The sequence below is a fragment of the Nicotiana tabacum genome, chromosome 11, assembly GCF_000715075.1.
Source record: "Nicotiana tabacum cultivar K326 chromosome 11, ASM71507v2, whole genome shotgun sequence".
Taxonomy (NCBI): Eukaryota; Viridiplantae; Streptophyta; class Magnoliopsida; order Solanales; family Solanaceae; genus Nicotiana; species Nicotiana tabacum.
In genome coordinates, this window is record NC_134090.1 from 135,786,366 (window position 1) to 135,809,754 (window position 23,389).

Genomic DNA, 23,389 nt, shown 5'->3' on the forward strand with positions numbered 1-23,389 from the left:
GGGGACCTTCGAACACTTTTATAGTACGCCTACCCCGCCTCTGAGCCGTTGATCTTGTTAACCTCGACGGTTTGGATTGATCGACGCCAAACGGCGTCGTTTTGATTTTAGCGTATTGGACCGAATGGGGAGAAGGTTCTGGGCTTGGGTCGGAACACTGATTTGGGCTGAGGTTTGGGTTAAATTGAGATGAGCCCAATTTGGTTCTTGTTTTTTTTTCCTTTTATTTCTTTTATCTATTTTTGTATTTTGTTTTCCACTTTGTAATTTTGTATTTATTTTTTCTGATTTTATAAAATTGCAACAATTAAAATAAAGTCCTAATATATTTCAAAGCTAAACTAATTAAATTCTAAAATTATTTAAACCCTATTTTACGCCAAATTTACGATTAAAACAACTAAAATGCGAAAGTGAGCTATTTTGTAATTTTTTCATGTTTGGTTCTAAAACAAACTAACCCCTAATTGATCCTAAACATATAAAATTATATCCTAAATGCAAATGCATATTTTTTGTATTTTATATGAATTAACATGCACAAATAAAATGCAACCATCATCAGAAAATGATACCCAAATGCATAAAAAATTGTAAAAATAAAGAAAAATTATTTTGTGGGAACTTTGGGAATTATTCATATATAGGGCAAAAATCACGTGCTCACAACCACTTTCCACCATGTTCACAGCGTCAAACAACCTTTCAAATCTTTCAATTAACTCCTCGTCAGGATTAATCATAGAACTGGGAATTGTTGTTACCGGGCGACTTCTGGTACCGGACTTGACAAATGATTTGGAAAGACGTGGGACTGGCTTTGGAAGGACCCATGCCTTCTGTTTTAGCTTTCTGGCCTTTCTTATGTCTGCGGCAGTGGGCTTGAATCCCAAACCAAATGTTCCCAAGTTTTCGGGAAGAGACACCGGCTGTATGATGTCTTGCAATGATGAGCCCAAACCTTTACCTAGTACAAAACTATTCTTTAACATCTCATAGGCTACCATGACTGATGCGGCGGTTATCTTTGGATTTGGAATGTATTTCCCCTTCGGAACTTTCTCTACCAACATCGTGTCCGAAACCTGGTAGACCCATGGTCCGTGGTCATCTTCCACTTCGATGACTGGTACAATGGCATTGCTGCGAGCACATAAGCTGTCTTCCCCATGCACAACTATTTCTTGTCTATCCCATTCAAATTTGACTACCTGGTGTAGTGTTGATGGGACTGCTTTAGCGGCGTGGATCCAAGGTCGACCCAACAGTAAGTTATAGGAAACAGTTATATCCAGCACCTGAAACTCCATTGTGAACTCGACTGGCCCTATCGTCAGTTCCAGCACTATGTTCCCAACTGGATCTTTACCTCCGCCGTCAAATCCCCGCACGCAAATACTATTCTTATGGATCCTCTCCTCTTCTATTTTCAACTTGTTTAGAGTGGAGAGAGGACAGATGTTTGCGCTTGACCCGTTGTCAACCAATACCTGGGTCACCACAAAGTTTTCACATTTTAATGTGAGGTAAAAAGCTCTGTTGTGCTCAATACCTTCTACAGGCAATTCATCATCAAAAAATGTGACTCTGTTTGCTTCGAAGATTTTGTTGGCTATTTTTTTCAAGTGATTCACGGAGATCTTATCGGGAACGTGTGCCTCATTCAAGATCTTCATTAAAGCTTGACGGTGCTCGTCCGAATGGATCAATAATGACAATAGGGAAATTTGAGCGGGCGTCTTTCTTAATTGTTCCACGATAGAGTAGTCATGCAGCTTCATCTTCCTCAAGAATTCTTCTGGTTCTTCTTCAGTTACGGCTTTCTTCATTGGTGCCGGATTATTTTTAGCTCTTCTTAACTCCTCGGGAGTAAAACACCTTCCCGAGCGAGTCAAACCCTGTACTTCACAGATTTCTTCCTTGACTTCCTTCCCTTTGTACATCACCGTTACCCGTTCGTAATTCCATGGAATAGCCTTGCTGTTGATTACTGGTAACTAGGTTACTGGCTTGATAATAACCCGATATGCGTGGGCTCCTTCCACGATTATGATGGGTTTGCTGGCCGCTCCCGGTACAATCATCTTTACCCCTTCTTGTTTCATTGCAACTTTGCTTAAAGATCCCTTCTCTACTGCCATAGATGACGCAACACTCTTTTTGCTCTGCATGATCACCAACTTCTCATGTGCTGATTGTTCATCTGTCTTGACTCCACTGGACCGAATCATCATGACGGTCTGTGATGGCTTCTTGGGTTCCCCCCATCCGCATGCACTATTTCGATCATATTTGCCTCCTAATGGGCTGGCATCGGATTCCTGTTGATATTGGGTGCTTCGGGAGCTTGAACTTCAATTCTATTGGTATTAATCAGCTCATGTATCGCACTTTTCAAGTGCCAGCACTTTTCTGTATCATGACCCGGGGTACCAGAACAATACTCACAGCTGACAGTATAGTCAAGATTCTTTGGAGGAGGATTTGGCAGTTTGGACTGTATCGGCCTTAGCATATCTAGCTGTTTTAGCTTGTGGAACAGACTAGTATAGGATTCTCCCAACGGAGTAAAGGTTTTCTTTTTCTGCAACCTTTCACCCTTGAGTGCTTGACTCGGCCTGAAACTTGGTCCGGGAGTGTTTTGGTAGGCTCGCGGATGTGGATAAGTATTTGGTAGGACAGGAGCACGCCATTGAGCATGGGCAGGAGGTTGGTTGTATACTTGTGCATGGTGGACGGAAAAATGAGGTTTTGGTGGGGGATAGTAGTGTTAGGGTGGATTGTGGTGATAAGTTTGTTGGTGGGGTCGAGGTTGATTATAGTGGTAAGGTGAACCTCTGAATCTGTACCAAGTTCCTAAATCAACCATTTCCGCTTCCTCTCTTTTCTTCTTCCCAATCCCTCCTATGCCGCCTTGAATAGCCTGAGTAGTCGCTTTGATAGCCAAATAGCTCATGATTTTGTTCGACTTGAGGCCTTCTTCTACCATGCCCCCCATCTTTACTACTTCATTGAATGACTTTCCCACAGCTGAGACCAAATGGCCATAGTAAGTAGGTTCTAAAGCCTGTAGGAAATAATCTACCATCTCACTCTCCTTCATTGGGGGATCTACCCTTGCTGCTTGTTCCCTCCACCGGAAATCATATTCTCTAAAGCTTTCACTGTGCTTCTTCTCAAGTTTAGTCAAGGATAGTCGATCTGGAATGATCTCAAGATTGTATTGGAAATGACAAGAAAATGCTTGCGCTAGATCATCCCATGTGTACCATCTCCCATGGTCTTGGCGGGTGTACCATTCCAATGCTGATCCACTCAAACTCTGACTGAAGTAAGCCATTAACAATTCATCTTTTCCTCTAGCTCCCTTCATCTTGCTGTAAAAACCCCTCAAGTGGGCTACTGGATCGTCGTGCCCGTTATATAGATCGAACTTGGGCATCTTGAAACCTGCCAGTAATTGCACATTCGGGAACAGACATAGGTCCTTGTAGGCCACGCTGACTTGACCTCCCAACCCCCGCATGTCTCGGAACGATTGTTCTAAGCTTTTAACTTTCCTGAACATCTCCTCCTGTTCAGTATTTTTTACTGGTTTATCAGCTTCTATTGGGAAGTCAAAGCGAGGAGTATAAGAATGGGTCTCTGAAGCTTTGAAAGTGGGCTCCGAAGGGTAGTATTGGTTGTCTTGGACCTGGAACATAGGCTCGCTAGGAGATTTGTGGAGTGTAGCTGGTGGAGGTGCTACGAAGATAGGAGTTACTAGTGGAGGAGGGTATGGAATTGGTTTAGGGAGTGGCGATTGTGGTGTATGAGATGTGGTGCCCCGGTAGTGCTGGTAAATAGGAAAGCTCGGGGAAAAATCCATGCCAGGATGATCTTGGTTCTGAGCCGGTGGTGGGGTGGAAGCAGGGTTAGCAGGGTAAGCTGGGGGTGATTGTCCCTTAGACCAGGCCTGATACATCTCGGCCATTTGTTGCTTAAGTTTGAGCATCTCCTCTTTCATTTTACTGACGTCCAACTCATCTACCTCAACACTTGTGTCGACATCCGGGATAGACATGATTTCTGGTATTGGTCCTTTTGATCTGGTTTGGTAATGATAATGTGCCAGTATACTCTAGATAAACTAACTGCTTGAATTCTCTGGAAAACAACAAACTTGTTTGTTTCTAGAGTTTAACACATATGCAATTACACGTTGGGATGTAATGCACCTAGGAAATTAACCATTTTCTATCATGTATTTGCTCGGTTGCTTGTGTCAACCCAGCTTTTCCTGATCTTTCCCTTTTATTGTCACTCACGCCTATCTTTTATTTCCCTCCCCTTTTCATTTTATTCTTTTCTTTTGGTTGTGGTCGAATCTTATGAAGATTGCCTACCTATCATGACCCTGCATGAATCAGACCTTTGCGTAGTTCTTGCGGGCACAATTATTTATTATTTTTAACAAGCGCAATAGTACAAAGACAAAAATGACATTACATTTGGATAACACTTTAAGAAAATGGTTTAAAAGACTCAACATGGACTTAAACTAAAACATGACTATTATATGAAAAGTTCCAACAACTATGACTATGCTTCACTTCCACAATCTTTTGCTTTTAATCACTGGAACATCTGCTCACGGTGGGGCTTGACCCGGCTGACCTCCTAGTGTATGGTACATCCTCTCTAACTCCATTGCAAGATGACGGGCAAAAGTAGGTGCATGCTCTAGAAGCCTTTCAAAATCCATCCCTTGGCAGTTCACGTAACTTGAGAAGTATAAACGGCCAAATCATGGATTTGTGCTCTGAAATCTTGGAGATTTTGGTCTTGGTTTTGCAATTGTTATTGGCGAGTGGTGGCTATATCTCTTATGTGGTCTTCGCGATCTAAAGCTGACTCCAATTGAGCTCGAAGTCTGGCCTGATCGAGTCTTGCCTGTGCTCTCTCCCTATCAATATCTGTGTGCTGATGTTCTCTATTGTACCTTCTCATTTCTTCCAACTGTGCATGGAGTTGAGCTTCTGAATGTATCCAATGGTTCTTCTCTCTCTTGAATTGAGCCATTTCTTCTTCACATCTCATTACTTGGCGTTCCTTACTAGATTTGGCCTCCTCATTTAATTGTATGATTTTTTTCCTTAGCTTTGTCTAAGGCCTTTTCAGTTTTTGTCAAAATGGAGTCATAATCTTGCATTTTTTCCATCAGATTAGCAATGATTTTTTGATCTTTCCAACTTCTCACTGGCGCTTCAGAGGCTTTCTTCATCTGTTGAAACTGAGCGCGGAGAGTTTTATTCTGGCTAATCAGACTCTTCTTTTCCCCTTCTGCTTCTTATGCTTGTATGTCTCTCTCCAAATGGAGGCTCCTCAGGCTTTCTTCTAAGGCACGAATAGTTGCTTTGTACCCCTTCTCCTTTTCACCCCAAGCCAACCTTTCTTGGATTTTGTCATCAAAGGCTTGAACATGCGGTCTTTTTATGGGCCTTCTAGGATCAGGTTCTGGTGCATCATCCACACGGGATCTTTTCTCAAACCACCTAGCATAACCCGGATTTATCTCGCCTTTCGCAGAATCTAGAACTTGGGTATCATCTTTCAAGTATCGACAACCATTCCAAATCTGCTAGATTAAAGCCTCAGGGAGAGTGGCTTTGGGGTGTAGTTCGATCACTTGCACACTTAAATCTTCATCATCAGGCACCACTTGGTATCTTTCTAGTTGTCTTAGAACTCTCTGTGGCGCATACGGCTGGACACTTCTTAAACCCAACAACAGCAAATAACTCTTTGAGGTTGACATGTGTATCACCTCTCTTACCGGGAGCCACCCCAAAGTCCACTCAATTTGACTGGCCATTAAAGATCTTAAGTGGGATATCCAGGCTTCCACCCCTTCTGGAGATTTATAATCTTTTATTATTTATTCATAACTCTCGATGAAATTGTCCTTGCTTGGACCATACTGCATGAACTTGAGGTGATGTCGGAGATGTTCAGTCAACCACATTTGCAACAAAATATTGCAACCTTCGAAGAATTTTGCCCCGGATTTACACAAAGTCAACGCCCGATAAATGTCTGAGAGAATGATCGGGGCAAGAGTGTGATGTTCTTTGGTAGTGAGGACTTGTACGACTCTGTCTATGCGAATATCAATCATCCGCTCTTTGTTTGGGAAAACCATGATTCCTAGAAAAACCACCATGAAAGCGAAGCATCGGTGAATCTACCAGGTGTCCTTGTTTTGTTTGTTAGTAAGGCCCTTTTCATGAATTTCAAACCCATCCGGCTTTCTGAACCTTGAATATAGGAAGTTGAAAGAACAACACCCTTTGACAACGTTGCTTTTTCTGATTTGATTACTGATATTCAGAAGACAAAAAAATCGGTTCACAGAAGGAGCCTTTGGGAATATAAGATTTTGGTTTCTCAAATCTCCGTCAAAACCGGAATATCCAGCTATTTCTTCTAATGTGGGAGTAAGCTCGAAATCAGAGAAGCGAAATACATTGTGAACAGGGTCCCAAAAAGTCACTAGGGCCGTAATCAAATCATTGCGCGGTTTAACTTTCATAATATCTATGAGAGCTCCCAAATACTTAATGACCCATTTCTGACCATCTTCTCCTAACTCATGCCACCACATCTGAAGCTGAAATAGAAACTCATCTATATCTGTGAACGGTGAGTTTTGGATGGTGCTCATTTTGTACCTGTGAGCGATGTTAATTTTAAAAACCCAAAATCAAGACTCATTTTGAAAAAATCATTAATATTAAAAAAAATTCATATATATAAAAAAACACTTCGATGAAGAAGGTTTAAAGGCTGTGTTTGCTAACCGGCAAAATTAATTTTTTTTTTGAAGAAAAACAACCAAAGGCGGTTGTTCTTGCAAAAACAGCCTTCTGGCGCCCTTTTGGGGTCATTCGGCATATTTTGGACAAGAATGACATCGCCTTACTTATGACAACACAATGATATTTATGTACCCACATTTTTAATTATTTATTATCTATTTATTTTTTTTCTTTTTAAATAGTTGGGCCCGATGTGGGTTGCCTACGTATCTCACATCCGGCGAGAATCAAACTTACGTAGTTCGAAATAATAAAACCATTTTTTAAAAAGAAACATGACATTTCCTTTCCTTTTCAGGATTTCAAAATATTTTGGAAATTATTATTATATAATATTTTTTCGAGAACAACCAATTTTCTTTCTCGGTTCTCACATTGATTTTCCTTTTCTAACTTTTTCCTATAAGCTGGTCAACATACAAAGTACACAATTGGCCCAACTTCGTTCTATTTGGTATGACTTCTAACAGAAAAGTGGGCCACGCGCACGTGTGCACCATAAATTCAGAAGACTCAAAAAGAAGAAGAGTTTCGTAATAGTTTAATATACAGCTCAGATAATATCAAAGCGGTAAAAAGCAACATTTAGCACATTAAGCCCAAACATGTGAATAAAACAGATAATATATAAAGCCAAATATAACAATTATTCTAAGCTCAAATTCTTGAACCCTGAACCAGAGATTCTGGGTTCGTTCCCCAGCAGAGTCGTCAGAGCTGTCACACCTCCTCTTTTCACTACACCCCCGGGAAGGAGTGTATAAGGGAGCTTTTTCAATTAAAGGACAATCGAAATGGGATTCGTTTATTTAAAGATTCAGAGTCGCCACTTGGGATAATTTATGGTGTCCCAAGTCACCGGTTCGAATCCCAAATCGAGGAAAAGATTGACTCTGTATTGTAGCCTGTGAATCGAAAATCCGGGTAAGGAATTTTGTTAACCCGGTAGAAGGTGTTAGGAACTCCCGAATTCCGTGGTTCTAGCACGGTCGCTTAACAATTTATACTTGGCCTAATTATCTGACTTATTACACGTTTTAAACTTGTTGTGTATTTTTAGCTTTTATCACCGCTTTTAGCTTGATTATTTGTAATTATAGAATTGTCTTGAAACGAATCACGCGTACGTATATTTGTTTTAGTTTTGCATTGTACATAATTAATAACACTTTTGGCGCGTCAAAATCATGTCATGTGAACGTGTCCTCGATTAATAACGCTTTTATCGATTTATTAATAAGTATTTGGTCGAAGTTGCGCGAACGCATCCCTCAAGTCACTTTTTAGAATCAAATTTTGCCATCATGTTACGCGAAACGTATACGTAATTACAACACTAGTCTAAATCGAGCCTAAAGCAATCTACGAGTGTTCATTTTTTAGAAATTATAATCGTGTCGCGCGAACGTGTACACAATTGAATTAATAATATTTTTATTATAAAAATGAATTTGGCCAAAGTTGTGCATGCTTAAAACAAACTACGAACATTTGTCATTTTTATATGATTAAATGGTAGGTGGCGTGCCTCGGACTATATGAGCTAATTTAATTTAATAACCTCTGAAAACCCATTTTTATTGAGAAGATTTGTTCGAAGTTGCGCGAACGCATACTCCGAATTGTCTTTAGAATTGTAATCATGTCACGCGAACGTGTCCACAACCACGACAGTATATTAAACGTGCCTAAAGCAACTAACGCGTTATCAACTTTGCGAGGGCCCTGAAAATTAGCTAAATGGCACGCCTCAAATTTTAAGTATTTTTTAAAAGAAATAATTATATGAGGGCCACGCATTTGTCATTTTTATTTGGCACGGCGCATCCCGACTTTAATTAAAAGGACGTGACTAGTTCATCAAAGAACGTAAGGGGATTCCTACTTATGTTATGCCAAAGCTTAAAACTAATAATTTAATAAAAAAATGAACTGGTAGCAGACCACCCACATTTGATTGTGGAAAGGCCGAGTTAGTCAAAAACCCACGTCTGGTTGCCCATTACTGCAGGCTCAGCGTGTGAAATAACTGGGCTCAACTTGAAGCCCAGTTTGGCAGCCTGATTGTGGAAGGGGAAGACCATCGAAATTAGGCCAATGATGGCAGCCCAATACACGACCCAACAAATATGTTTGAAGCAAATTGCATCATTCAAGAAATTCTGGGATTGAACAAATACTGATAATCTTTGAATCAAATGCAAAGCACATTTTTATGCTAACATAGGTTCCAAAATGAAGATACAATCCTAGTTGCAACAACACATTTACACAAATTATTTACCAATTAACAAAACTCAAAGGTCTCTTCCCCCTAGTTTATATTAAATTCTGATTCAAGCATAACATATTTAAAACATACCACATGTCATGGAAACTTGCCAAAGAAAAACTAAATATGAAAGGTTAATGTGAATCTGAATATTTCAAGTCAAAAACCAAGCTCAAACCCCATTCAAAAACCATTTTAAGATAAAAAAAAGTGCTCATACATGAGCAACAACAGAACTGAAGGACAACTCTAAAACCATTGTGTTGTATTTCAAGCTATATAGGAATAGATCTAAAATGGACAGTAGGAAATAAATCCAAACCAAGCTTACTAGACCAACCACATGAAGGGTCTAAACATGTAATTTGAACCACAGCCATGAAACGTACATCCAAATCATCCAATCTTAACTAATTAATTAAGGATCATAATCTTCAATTAACACATGATTATACGAGGTTTACAACATTCCTGAATCACCTATATTCAAACAAAGTTCACTCAACATTTAAATCAAATATACATCTAGGAATGAAATATCCAAAATAAACTAGACTAAAAGCATGAACAATAAAATGACAGCATCGAGCAGAAATTACAACAAGAACTTAATGTTTTTCCTTTAAACTCCAGCTCGGTTCACAGATCTTTACACAAACTTAATCAGGCTTCATTTCCAACATAGTTTCAAGAGAATACATGGTATGTAGAACAGAAAAATGGGGTAAGCAATCAGCAACAGCAAACAGCAAAATACAGCAGCAGAAAGCCCAACACAGTAGCTTCAATACCTCAATCCAGAAATCCTAGCAACACGGAGAAAACCAGTAAAAATGGAAAAGAAAAATAGTCCGGAAATCTCTCTTTGTTTTCTCTTTCTAGCTTTGAACTCTCTCTGGTGTTCTTCCGCTCTCAATATTTCAGAAAATTTGGTTCTATCTTTTTTTTTTTACTCTCTCCAAAATGAATTCTGCTCCTGTATATCGAGTGTATACCTCTCTCTCCGCCCCCCTTCCTTTTTTTAATTTTCAGCTCCCTTAAATGGGCATTCAATTAGTGCATTTTCCACTACCAACTTAACTTTTCATTTTTTTAATCCTCCACTCCATTGTCCACTCAATTATCCACTTAATTATTTAATCCATTAATGCAATCCTAACTCTACTATCCACTAGAAACTTCTTAAGTAGGTAAACCCTTGAATTACTTATATTAATCAGTTCTTATTGACACAATTAGACAAGAACTTAATACCAAACTTATTGAACTAATCCTAATTATTTTGACTGAGTGATTAATGAGATACAATTTCACAGTCTTACAACAAGCTGATATCCTAATTATACGAAACAAATCTATAAAACCAAATCTTAAAGAAACAACAGTGAACAGAAATAATTCATACAAAAGAACTGATAGAATTTCAAATGAAATTGATCAGAAAAAGAAAAAGAGACGAGGAAGACGAATATTAGAATAACACTAATGAAAATAAACAAAAACTAGGAAAGAACTCACTGGATAGGCTCGAACTTGGATTTGGCACTCTGAATTATCCCAAAATAATACCAAACGTTTGTTCCTGATGCAGAACAAACGAGCATTATTATTTTGTGATGAAACGAGTTTGAATAAGCCCATAAATCCAACCAAACGATCTTTCATGCACTGGTCGGAATTTTAAGGCTCTAAGGCTCGAACTCAAATTCGATATTCGAGGAGTTCTGGATATATTTGAGGGAAACTAATGATATATTGGGCCTAAGGGGGTTGTGGAGGTTGTGTGGCATTAATTTGGGAGGGATTGGAGTCGGCGCCACCACCAGAGAAAGTTAGGGCGGCGCTAGGGTTCATCCTTTTGAATCGATATTCGAAGGGATTCAGGCATGTTCGAAGGTAAAGGGTTACGGATCTGGGAAGAGGGGATCGAGAGGGTTCTGGGGTGTATTTTTGGGAGTGATTGGAGCTGGCGCCGCCACCGGAAGGCGGTGGGGAATGGTGGCGGCTGGTCTCTAGGGTTTGGGCGAGGAAGATGAGATGGGGGTTATGAGAGGGGTGGGGTCTGTTTGGTCAAATACTGGGGTGAAATTAGATCCAGGCCGTTCGATCAAACGAGATCAACGGCTTGGATCATCTGACTAATTGGAACGACGTCATTTGAGTGATTTAAAGACCGGATCGGTCTCAGATAAAATGGGTCTGGGTCGGGTAACGGGCAAAGCTTTGTGGTCGTTCGATCAAATGAAATTGATGGCCCTGATCAAAACGTGTCCAAACGATGTCGTTTGGTTCTGGTAGGGATGAACCGGGTATGGCAGACGGGTCTGGGCTGGTTTGGGGTGGGTTTGGACGGGTTTTGTTTGGGCTTGGGGATCTTTTGGCCCAAATTTGATTTCCTCTCTTTTATTAACTCTTTTTCTTTTCTTTTCTTCTTTTTCTTTCAATATTAAAACTAAAATCCTAATTAAATTGTAAAACACCAAATTAACTTAAAAATACTAATTAATTCTAACTAATAATTATCACAAATAATTAAATGCCAAATTAAAAGAAAATCACACAATTTGACTAAAATTACAAAAATATGTTATTATTTTTTTTGAATTTTCATTTTGGTAAAACACCTAATTATTAATTAATTCCAAAAAATGTAAAATCAAATCTTAAATGACAATGCTATATTTTTGTATTTTTAATGCATTAATAAAATTAAACATGCCCACAAATATATACAAACAATCAGGAAAATCACACATAATTAAAGACAAGACCTAATTTTGAGAATTATTTTGGAGTAATTCGTATGAGGCAAAAATCACGTGCTCACAGTTAGTATTTCGGGTATCCCTTCGATGGCTTTGATCTGGTCTGGATTGACCTCGATGCCTCTTTGTGATACCAAGAAATAGAGGAATTTGCCTGAGGTTACGCCAAAGGCGCACTTTTCGGGATTTAGATTCATTCCATACTGTCTTAATATGTTGAAGGCCTCTGTAAGGTGGTAAATGTGGTCCTCTTTCCTTTTGGATTTGACCAACATGTCGTCGATGTAAACCTCCATCGTTTTGCCGAGTTGGTCTTTAAACATTTTGGTGACCAACCTTTGGTATGCTTCCCCCGCGTTCTTTAATTCGAACGACATGCCTATGTAGCAGTACGTTCCCTGATGGGTGATGAAAGTGGTTTTCTCTTGGTCTTTCTTCTCCATGAGGATTTGGTTGTAACCCGAGTAGGCATCCAAAAAGCTCAGCAGTTTGTGCCCTGCTGTTGTATCGATGAGTTAGTCGATATGGGGTAGTGGAAAAGAATCTTTCGGGCATGCCTTGTTTAGGTCCGTGAAATCAATGCACATCCGCCATTTCCCGTTTTTCTTCTTTACCATGACCACATTTGCGACCCATTGGGGATATTTTGATTCTCGGATAGAACTGTTGACAAGTAGCTTATCAACTTCAATGCTGACAGCCTCATTGATTGCGGCATTGAACTTTCTCCTTATCTGACACATCGACAGATATAGCGGGTTGATGTTCAGCTTATGCGTAGTGATGTCTTTAGGAATGCCCGGCATATCTGAATGGAAGAAGGCAAACAGGTCGGCATTGTCAGTTAAGAATTTATGAAATATACCTGGTTCTGAGAGATTGTGTCCGATATAAGCCTTTTTTCTGATGTCGTTGTTGTCTAGTTGGACGGGGTCGAGATCTTCTAGGGTCGAATCAGTGGCCTCTATGATGTCGGGATCCTTGATAACGTCTGTCTGTGCGTCAGGGTTAGTTCCCGACATTGCTAATTGTTATGCTTCCATGCTAACTCCCTTTAGTTGTTAGGTGTGCATGCAATACTGGGCAATGCGATATCATTCTTGTGCGGTGCGTTCTTCTCCCCGGATGCTGAATATTCCCCATGGAGTAGGGAACTTGATTACTTGATAGAGACTAGACGGGATGGCCCGCATGGCATGTATCTATGGTCGCCCTATGATGGCGTTGTAGGTTGTGTCTTGGTCCATGATATGAAATGTTGTTTCCAGGGTGACTCCTCCGGCTAGAATGGGTAGCACGATTTCTCCAAAAGTTCGCTTGACTGCATTATTAAAACCCGTTAGTGTTATGCCACGCGGTATTATTTTATCTTCGAGCCTCATTTGTACGAGGACTCGAGGATGGATAATACACGCGCCACTTCCGTCGTCCATTATTATTCTTTTCACATCAGTATCTGCTATATGTAAAGTAATAATAAGAACATCGTAATGAGGGAAAAACAAACCATCGGTATCTGACTTATCGAAGACGATACTATCTTCGAGGTCATCATACCGTCCATGAGTGATCGATCGTTTGCGTTTGTGTGTAGTGGTGAATTTCACATGGTTGATTGTTGTCCTGTCACCTCCACCGATGATCATTTGTATGGTACGAGCGAAGAGGGCGATTTTGGAGGTCCCTGGGGTTGTTCGCGTCCGCGGGCAAAGTTGGCTCGCCCTCGGTTGCTCATCAGTTTTTCAGGTGTCCCTGATTTAGCATTCTCACTACCTCTTACCGCACACCTATGCATTCCTCGTTTTTGTGACCCCGTTCCTGGTAAAATTCACAGAGGGCATTTGATTTCCGAGTACTTAGATCGGATTTCATCTTTTGCGGCCATTATACCTTCGTGCCGAGCTTCTCTAATGCGTACACTATTTTTGAAGGAGAAATACAAAAATTGTGAGCAGATAAGAGCGGAGGCATACCTCTTTCATTTCGCGGTGCCGCGATATGTCGAAGATGGTCATCCATGTGCCGTAGGGGAGGTGGGATGGTTGTTCTGATGTAGGGCTAATGTCTCTCTCGACTAAGACGGGGGCCCAACTGATCCCTTCGACCATCGTTGCGATGATCCTTCCTTGTTTCTATTTGAACTGACGTTAGCCGTTGGATCGGGTCATTAAGATCATCCTCGTCGGCTCTTAGCTCGGCGCAATAGGTGTTGTGAATTTCTTTCCAAGTAGTGGGAGGGTATTTCATAAGCCTGCTTACTAGCTTTCTAGTTGCTCGCAACCCGTTTCTGCTTTACCCATTCTAGAAGGCCGCTACCGCCATCCCCTCTGATACATGTGGTAGGCTCATTCTCACCTTGTCAAACTGGGCTAGGAAGTCCCTGAGTCCCTCGCCAGGTGTCTGCCTAATGGAGAATATGTCGTTTACCCTGGCTTTCGCCTTTTTAGCCCCCGCATGAGCGGTGTCAAACTTGTCCCCCATTTCTTCGAACGTTGCTATTGATCGTGCCGGTAGTTATGAGTACCAGGTTAGGGCTCCCCCTGTTAAGGTTTTGCCAAACTTTTTTAGTAGCATTGATGGTACTTTTTCCTTCGAAAGATCGTTGCCTTTTACCGCTATGACGTAGTGAATGATATGATCTTCTGGGTCTGTAGTACTGTCATATATTTTTATGTACGGTGGCATTTTGAAGGTTTTAGGAATGGCATGGGGGGGCTGCTTCTTCGTTGTATGGTTGCTCGATGAATCGACCAATGTTCCGTTTCGGTAACAACTTCGGGGCGCCTGGTATCTTATCGACCCTTTCTTGATGCTCCTTCATCTGGTCGTGGAGTGCCTTATTTCGTTTTCCATTTCTTCCATTTTTTTAGAATGACTGCGAGTGTGTCATTACCTGCATCAACAGTGGTGTGAGTGTTACCAGTTCGGGAGGCATCTTGTTCGCCGGTGGCTGTCATGATTTCTATGTGTGCAGCGTCCCTGTTCTCCCTTTGTGGGTTTATCAAGTATGTTGTTTAGAGTGCTTGTTAGCCATTCTTCCATTAGCCTTTTTACCGCCGGTGGCGCTTCTTTCTTTATTAGCATGGAGGCTTCCTTTTCGCGCGAAGCGGTAACGCTTTCGCGGGGGAGGGGGGATGCGAAGCATTTCGCCTAGACGTAGCGCTTAGCGTTATGTTTTCATTGTCTTCCCTATCATCTTCGTTGATGGTGTTCAAGATGTTGGTAGTGACACTGTTATCGCTTTCAACCTCGCATCTTCTTTCCATACCATTGTTAGTTGGTGCAAACGAAGAAGATGTGTTTTTTTTAATGATCTAGAAAGAACTATAGTTTCAACTGAAAAACTCCCCACAAACGGCGCCAAATTGTTTGTGAAAATAAATGCTAAACTAATTAATGATAAATTAATATGATGAATCTCAGCTGAATTTAATAATCTCTAGATCAAAGGGAACTAAACTTCTGTATGACGAGTAAAGTTTATAAGCATTAAATGGTGAACTTAATATGCTATGATTGACAAGATGTGCAATATCATACTCCCTCTGCTCCAATTTATGTGAACCTATTTCCTTTTTGGTCTGTTCCAAAAAGAATGACCCCTTTCTAAATTTGGTAACAATTTAGCTTAAACTTACATTTCTACCTTTAATGAGAAGCTTTTATAACCACACAAATACTCTGGGTCCCTTTTTGACTTGTTTAGGACCACACAAATTCTAAAAGTCTTCATTTTTTCTTAAACACCGTGCCCAGTCAAACATGTTCACATAAATTGGAACAGATGGAGTAAATGTGTAATAAATGCAAGAAATAATAATGATTGTAGTATAGAAGAGTAGTCACCCAATGATTATCTGATTGGGTGTTTCCTTTTTCTGGCGACGTGGAAAGGAAAGCAATCAATATCTATGTGGGATCTTGGGATTCACAAATAAATGATGAACAACATGTGCATGGATGAGATGAATAAGACCACTTTCTCGTATTTTCTTTTCTCAATCCTACAATATCTCTCAGTTCCCAAAAATGGCAGATCCCTCTCTTGTTTACTATCTCATCCTATATATAAGGGATATTCCCCAAAAAACCCTACAAAGTACAACACAAAGAACATTCCAAAGGTATATTCTTCCTTTTTCTTTCTAAGTTGACTACCAAAACTACTTCATTTCATCCACTCGCCTCTGGTCGTCATCCTTTGCCACAACGACCGTCAGTCATTGTATTGTAGTGACTCCGTCCCAAGCCTCGCTTATCCGTTGTCGTGGTTGCCAAATTTGGACCAATACAGAAGGAACAGATGAACAGTGGCTGGAATTACTGGTTGACGGTGATTGTCACGGTGTATTGGATCAACCCCCAATTCAACATTTTGAAACCTAGTCTGATTGTAGGAGAAGAGAGTGTAGAAAATATTGAGAGAGTATTTTATTGTACACTGTAAATGTAGTTATATAGAGAATATTAAGGTTAATTAATAACTTTATTGAGCCTTAAAGCACCCACCTATGGGTGGACCCAAAATTTCCTACATTGCTATAAAGTGTTTGTTTGGAATCGTAGATTAAAAGTAGCTGAAGATCATCAAACGTTGAACAAATTTAAAGTGCCAATCATCCGGGGTTTACTTGTACTGCATTACCAAAAAGTAGAATAATTTTGAAGTATAGCTTCACAATCAGACAGTATTCTTGAAACAAGAAAGATTCAGTACATTCAACAAAATCTTAAAGAATGATATAGCTAATTACAAGTACAACCCTTGTGTTGAAACGAGAAAAAGGTAAATGATCCGACTCTTAGTACAATTGGAAATAACAAGATGGGACAAAAACGAAATTACTTATTATTTTTTAATTATGACAGAAATAATAATGTAAGAAAAAAAGTAAAACACTATCATGAGGATGAGCATTTTGGTAGATCTGGTGGAGGTGGAGGTAGCCTAGTTGATGGTGTTGGCCCATTCTCAACAACAAATGCTGTTGCTAAACCCCAAGGCAAATGCACATCCAAATGACAATGCATCAACCATACACCTGTTAATAGCCAAACAAGAAGGGGGAAAAAAGTTAATCTTCACCAACATGACTCTTGTCATTTATCCCTTTATAAAGTTCAATTAATTCTTATTATATTAGTTCGTATCAAACGTTTACGATCAAAGTAAAATATAGTACTCCCTCCGCTACAATATATGTGGCACCACTTAAGTTATTTCTAAACATAAAAAGGTGATCTTCTTTTTTGGACAGACTAAAAAAGTAAAGTGCGGAATGGTGACACACTTTTGACAATTACATTGTCCCTTTTGCAAACAGAATCAAGTAAGCGTTCAAGTGTATATTTACCTGGATTGTTAGCTCGAAATCTAATGACAGCCCATCCTCCAACGGGGACAGCAATAGTATTGCGCTCTTGTGGGTTAAAAAGGTTAAATTTCTTTCGGTCAATTGTAGGGTTGTAGTTGCCAAAGCCTTGAGCCAAGACATGAAAATTGAATCCATGTAAGTGAATTGGATGGTTTTCGACACCAATCAAAGCAGTATTTTGCATTACAATCTCAACTGTGGCATTGAACTTGAGTTTCTTCACCTTTGTCGACTTTGTAGTCATTACAAATGCAGGATTAAAGCTATTATTAGGATTTGTATAATCAAACTTCAAGGGTGGTTGGTCTGGAAAATCTGTAGTGTAAATCCCTTTCACATTGTTGAAAAATGCCTCTAAAATTGACATCTTGGTTGGGAATTGGAAAGATGCATTGTTCATACTTGCCGCTAATCGTTGCCCATTTGGGCCTGCACATATTGCATTTCCTGCTTTTCCACAAGCAACTAGGCCCAACCCAATAGTGATGAACATTTGCTCGTCTACTTGGCGAGGGGGAGGAACCCAAAATGGCCCAGTTACAAGCCCAGTCAAATTGGTGAAAAATGTGTGGGCTGTTGGTGTGTCGTTGAAGGCTGGTAGGATTGGCAATTTTGGAGTTGATGATGGTTTTGCACCTTCATACAAAAAAAAAATCTTAATAAAACAACTCTAAGGTGAAAAATTATTTATTCACCTACGATTTAGAAAATATTTATACAATCTGGTCAATTATAAGGTAATTATAGGCAAATTTCTATAATACTTGAAAAATGACACTAGGTAGCTACTCTAATAGCTGTTATTTAGAAATTAGTCAATGTGTCCTGAATTTCCGTTTTAAGGATATTTGTGTCCTGAGTTGTCCTGAAATTAAGAGTTTAGTTCAAATTTTTATGACATACTCCCAACGTTTCAAATTAGATGAGGTACTTTCCTTTTTAGTCTGTTCCAAAATAAATGATACATTTCTAAATTTGGAAATAATTCAACATTAAACTCTTCATTTTACCGATTTTACCCTTAATGAGAAGCTTTTATAATCACAAAAATGTTATGGCCGCACAAAGCTTTTAACCCTTAAGCTTTTAATATCACAAGTTTCAAAAGTCTTTTTTTTCTTCTTAAACTCAATGCTTAGTCAAACTACCTCGTCTAAATTGAAACGGAGGGAGTAATAAGTACTAGCTAATTCCTAAATAGTAACCTTAAGAATAGTTAAAAAAATTCAGACTATCAATGTATATAACTTAAATCATAGAGGATGACTAGATCAATACCTTCATAGAAAATGATTCCGGTGGTAGTAGTGTTGTCAAATGGTACCCCGGCCGCGCTAGAGTAAGGATTTGCAGCCATGTAGTAGGATGCGGGGGCTTGATTGGCTGTTAGGAGGACATCAGTCGTTTGGCCAGGTGCAACAACAACTACATCAGTGATATATGGGTTGGTGTAAGCAGCATCTACCGCAACAACTTTCATGTTATGATTGGCAATCTTGAAAAAGAGCTGGTTATTGAGTGCAGCATTGATGATGCGAAGGAGATATGTTTTTCCTTGTTTCACTATTAGCTTATATGTTTCTAATAATGGAAATGAAAAACGAAACCCAAGTTAGCCACATTGGAAAAAAATAACACGATTATGTTCTAAAGAAAATGAAATATTCATTCATGATATATATTTCTTACTATTAGAAGAGCAAGGGTAAAGATCGCCTGGCTGGCCATTAATGGTGTAAGCATCTGAGTTATTAGGTGCACCTCCGGTAGCTAGCCCTTCATTCTCCACATCCACAACATTGGCATTCCACCATTCTCCTGCAATCACATTTTTAATAATTTTTATGAGAAGATAATTTATACTCCCTCCGTTCCAATTTATGTGAATCTGTTTGACTGGGCACAGAGTTTAAGAAAAAATGAAGATTTTTTTAATTTGTGATTCTAAACAAATCTAAAAGGGGTCTAGAGTATTTGTGTAGTTATAAAAGCTTCTCATTAAGGTTAGAATTGGAACTTAACGCTAAATTATTTCTAAATTTAAAAAGAGGTCATTCTTTTTTGGAATGAATAAAAAAGAAAATATGTTTACATAAACTAACTGGAATATTGACTAAATTAGGATTTGATTCAATCAAGTAACATATATTGACTAAATTAACTTTTACGATGTAAAATTGCTTTCAAATGCCCGTGCATATAACTTAAACCTGACATAATATAAGCTAACTAAAAAAATTACGAGTAGAAAAAAGGGTTAATTACCTAAGAGGATGGGGACTTCCCTATAAGGTTTAGGGAAAGGAAAAGAGCGACCATATTTGGGACGAATAATGAGGGCACCATGAACCGTGGCTCGTAGCCATGACACGTGGGCGTGCCACCACAGAGTTCCTTCCTGTCCCGTTAGGTTAAACCTGTACGTGTAGATTTTCCCGGGTCGGATCGCGCACTGGGTCGCAAACTCGGGTCCATCTGCCCACCCACTCAATAGCTGGAAAACTCCATGCCTACATGCGTATAACATACATAAATAAAACAGCAGTTTATGTGTTTTTCTTTTTTTACTATCAAGTTATTTACTATTCATAAAAGTTAATTAACTACAACCATGTTTGAATCAATAACCAGGAAAAGAACCAAAATTGGTTACACAACACTAATATATATAACACTAATATATAGTTATATAGTTTTATTAAAATCCTTTAAGCATTATTTTAATACATATTGAATTAATTAAATAGTAAGTGGTACAAATAATTTACATTAGTCCATGCATGTAACAATATAGTACTTTTATGTTTGGCTCTTTTTTAATAGTTTCTTTAACTAACTATAAAGTAAAATATTGATGAGTGACGTCATCTTAGATGCTATTTTTAAATTTAAACATCAAGATTTGATTCCGTGAATCCACCATGTATCAATCAATAAGATCAGTAACTAATAATATAAATGTTCAAATTCTCCTTGTTTTTTTACATGTACAAAACACCAACTACTTTGCACGATTGAGACATCACGAGACCAAAATAAAAAACTAATGGTGAAAAGGAAATTTGAAAGGAAAAGAAAAAAAACAAATTTGACATGTCTAGTTCCTTATTGCGGCCACATGTTTTAAACTGTTGCAAGTAACTATTAGAACTAGTTAAATTATTTACATTGTTAGGGTAAATGGTGTTAAATGGGCGGGTTAGGCTGATTTTGAGGAGGTCAAAATGAAATTAGTCAATAAATGCGTGGATCAATGACCTACCCGAAAAATACTTAGGCTGAGATTGATTGGGTTAAGATGAGCTAAACTTTGAATCATAGCTCAACCCGTCCAATTAACTCTTATCAAACTTTAATTAGTGTGTGCTGTTTTCTTATCAATTACTATTAATTATCAAAGAAGATTTTTTTCTTTTGGTGCGGTCATATATAACATATCAAACAAAAAAGAATTATTTTTAAGATATTTTAACAAAGTTATTCATGGATCAATTTGGACTAAAAATTAGCTCAACTTTAGATGGACTGAGATGAGCAGGGTCAAAATGGATTGCGTTCAACAAATGGGTGGTTCAATATCCGACCCAACCTTGGATGGATTGGGTAGGTTAAATGGGTTTGGGCTCAAATTGCCACCCACAAATTTCTTAAGTTAAATGTGAAGGACATATATACCAATGAATAGTGAGATCGTATGGTGATTTATTGAAGACATGAACGACAAGGGTGTCGCCCTCTCGAACACGGAGCGTTGGGCCAGGAAGACTTCCATTTACTGCAGTGATCACTTGTCTACGGCATAACCTGTTTACAGTAAGGTTTTGCACCTACAACAAGGAAACACGTAAACATATCAGTCAGAAAATTTTTACCAAATAAAGGCAAAAGTTTCCAAATTTTTTCTTTTCCTTTGTACAGTTAAACGAGGTGAAGTGAGTATGACGTCTAACAACAAATGATTGTATATATAAACTGGCTGCATGCATCCAAATTACTATTATGAAGAAATTTTTTATAAAGGGTGGAAGAGAAAGTTAAAATAAAAAAAACAAAAATAAAAAGTTTTATGAAAGAAATGATGAAAATGTACTTATTTAAACCAACAATTGCATGCCTAAGATATCGATGCTTCGTATGGTGGCAAGGCTAAAAAACCAACATGAAGATAACTAGAGTGTTCGAAGAAGGCAGTTTTGATCGATTGGAGACATAGTTTAAGAAATAAAGAAAGACTTTTGACACATATCAAAAGTATCCTTAAAATATGTGATTTTAAATATATCATGATATTTGTATGATGATAAGAACATGTCATTAAGAATAAAATTTTAAAATGGTTACCACATATAAAAGTGTCATCCTTTTTTAAACACAAAGAGTGTCATATATATATAAGATAGAACAAAGATCGTATGAGCCAATTTCTGTGAACACAATGTCCAATATTCATGCTTGTTTTCTCAATACCAGAGGATGATCATGAAAAATGGAGAACCTAGTTTGCATGGGAATAGAGAAGAGAATTAATTACATGAAAAGAATGCTCGATAACTTCAGAAGAAACCATTGATAAAGAAGCCACAAGAGCAATGGCGCATGCAAACAAGAAAACCTGATGAGACGCCATTGCCAAAACAAAAAAAAAAGGAAAAATCACAACTCAACTATGAGTTAACTCTTCGAGAATATGATGGAGACAAGAATCAGAAGTGATCCTTTTATACAGTAATGGTCTTATAAACTTAAGAAAGCCATACGAAAGCCACAAGCCGGCAATATTTTATTTCATTTTTTGTTAAAAAAAAAAGGTTTACCATCTGTCTTAGCTAGGTTTTCTTTTTCCTCTATTTATTTAAAAATAGAAATAATACATCTTTGAATATGGTCTCTAAATTATTGGCCAAAACTCACCCTCACGATTGCGTGAAAGACTAATTTAAGGCAAAGAGGAGAAGTGTTTGAAACATGGATCGGTAAAATGTGGTTGTTTAACCAAAAAAATAGAATTTCAGTCAAAGTTAGAATTTAGAAGAACGCAAAAGTTACTGATAATCAAAAGAATATGCAGAAGAAAGTAATTTAGAGTAACCAGAGTGTAATCAGGAGAAAAATAAGTGAATTAAAGTATATTCCAATTGTGTCTTGTCTTTACAAGTGACCAGATACCTCCTTTTTATAGGTATCTTGAAGATATGCGTTTCATCCAAATCATAATGAGGCTATTATGAATAATTAAAGACATTGAATGCTACGTTACACAATCATTATAATCAATACAAATTCTCTAACGTACCCAGTATTTAATGTCTGTCGAATTTCGTATCTGCGCTCTTTATTATGGTCAGATCCATTCCTTTTGATAAATGATTTAAATAGGTACGGGCGCTGAATCCTTCAAATGTCCTCCCGTGCCTCTTCCTTTGCCTTTGCTCGTTTCTACTGCTGCTCGTGCCTCTTGACTAATTATAATTCTTTGACTATTTGACCGGTCCACGTGTCTCAACATGTCACTCGCATATATAAATGCATTTTTTCCCAATACAGATAGTCCCCCCACTTTCCATTTATTCATCAATTGAATATTTGGGAAATGGATTTCATTAAAACGAGAATTTTTGTCACCATTAATGCTATATGACAAAATTGACGCTTCAATTGTCACTTCCATTTAATATTTCGTACACGTATCAATTTTCCATTGGCTCTACAGTTTTTGCAGCCTTTTTCAAGTTTTTTACGGTTCCACTATTAATGAAGTGCCAGTTATCATAATTATGGTCTTTCCACCTCCGCACTTTTACCTTTGGTGGTTGCTTATCGGTATAAATATAATTTTTTCCCTTGTCTTTTATCACATAAAGCTTATTGAACACTTATTTCTCCAAATCTCTGTTTATTTCTTCCTCAAATTATTCTTCTTCGATATGTCTTCTCCAAGCCCTAACCTTGAGAGAGTTTCCATTACTGACTCCTTCCCCAATGCCCCTGTTAGGCATAGAAGGGGAGGTAGACTTCGTAGTTTAGGATCTACTCGAGGTGGTTCGTCTATGCCTTCTTCTGGTTCTGGTCCTTCCTCTAGAACCAGAGATTCCCTTTCTCACAAATCTTCTTCTAGGGTAA

General features: G+C 38.5%; 1 protein-coding gene across 1 annotated transcript; it reads right to left on the reverse strand.

Annotated features, from left to right (window-relative positions):
• Window positions 1-16,513: 16,513 nt before the first annotated feature.
• Window positions 16,514-21,950, reverse strand: LOC107801890 (laccase-7-like). The gene is made up of 7 exons (XM_016625296.2): window positions 21,801-21,950; window positions 20,945-21,096; window positions 19,535-19,779; window positions 18,959-19,087; window positions 18,548-18,850; window positions 17,249-17,905; window positions 16,514-16,936 (listed from the first exon to the last, which is right to left on the reverse strand). Exons 1-7 carry the CDS (start codon window positions 21,894-21,896, stop codon window positions 16,797-16,799), a joined length of 1,722 nt encoding a protein of 573 aa, XP_016480782.1. The 5' UTR covers window positions 21,897-21,950; the 3' UTR covers window positions 16,514-16,796.
• Window positions 21,951-23,389: the final 1,439 nt, after the last annotated feature.

Bases quoted from the DNA above. Each gene is read 5' to 3' on its own strand.
- LOC107801890 (XM_016625296.2), bottom strand. From the start codon at position 21,896: ATGGCGTCTCATCAGGTTTTCTTGTTTGCATGCGCCATTGCTCTTGTG. The intron at 18,851-18,958 runs GTAAGAAATATA...TTCCATTATTAG, and splicing joins TTACCCTTGCTCTTCTAATA to AAACATATAAGCTAATAGTG. The intron at 17,906-18,547 runs GTATTGATCTAG...TTTTGTATGAAG, and splicing joins CGGAATCATTTTCTATGAAG to GTGCAAAACCATCATCAACT.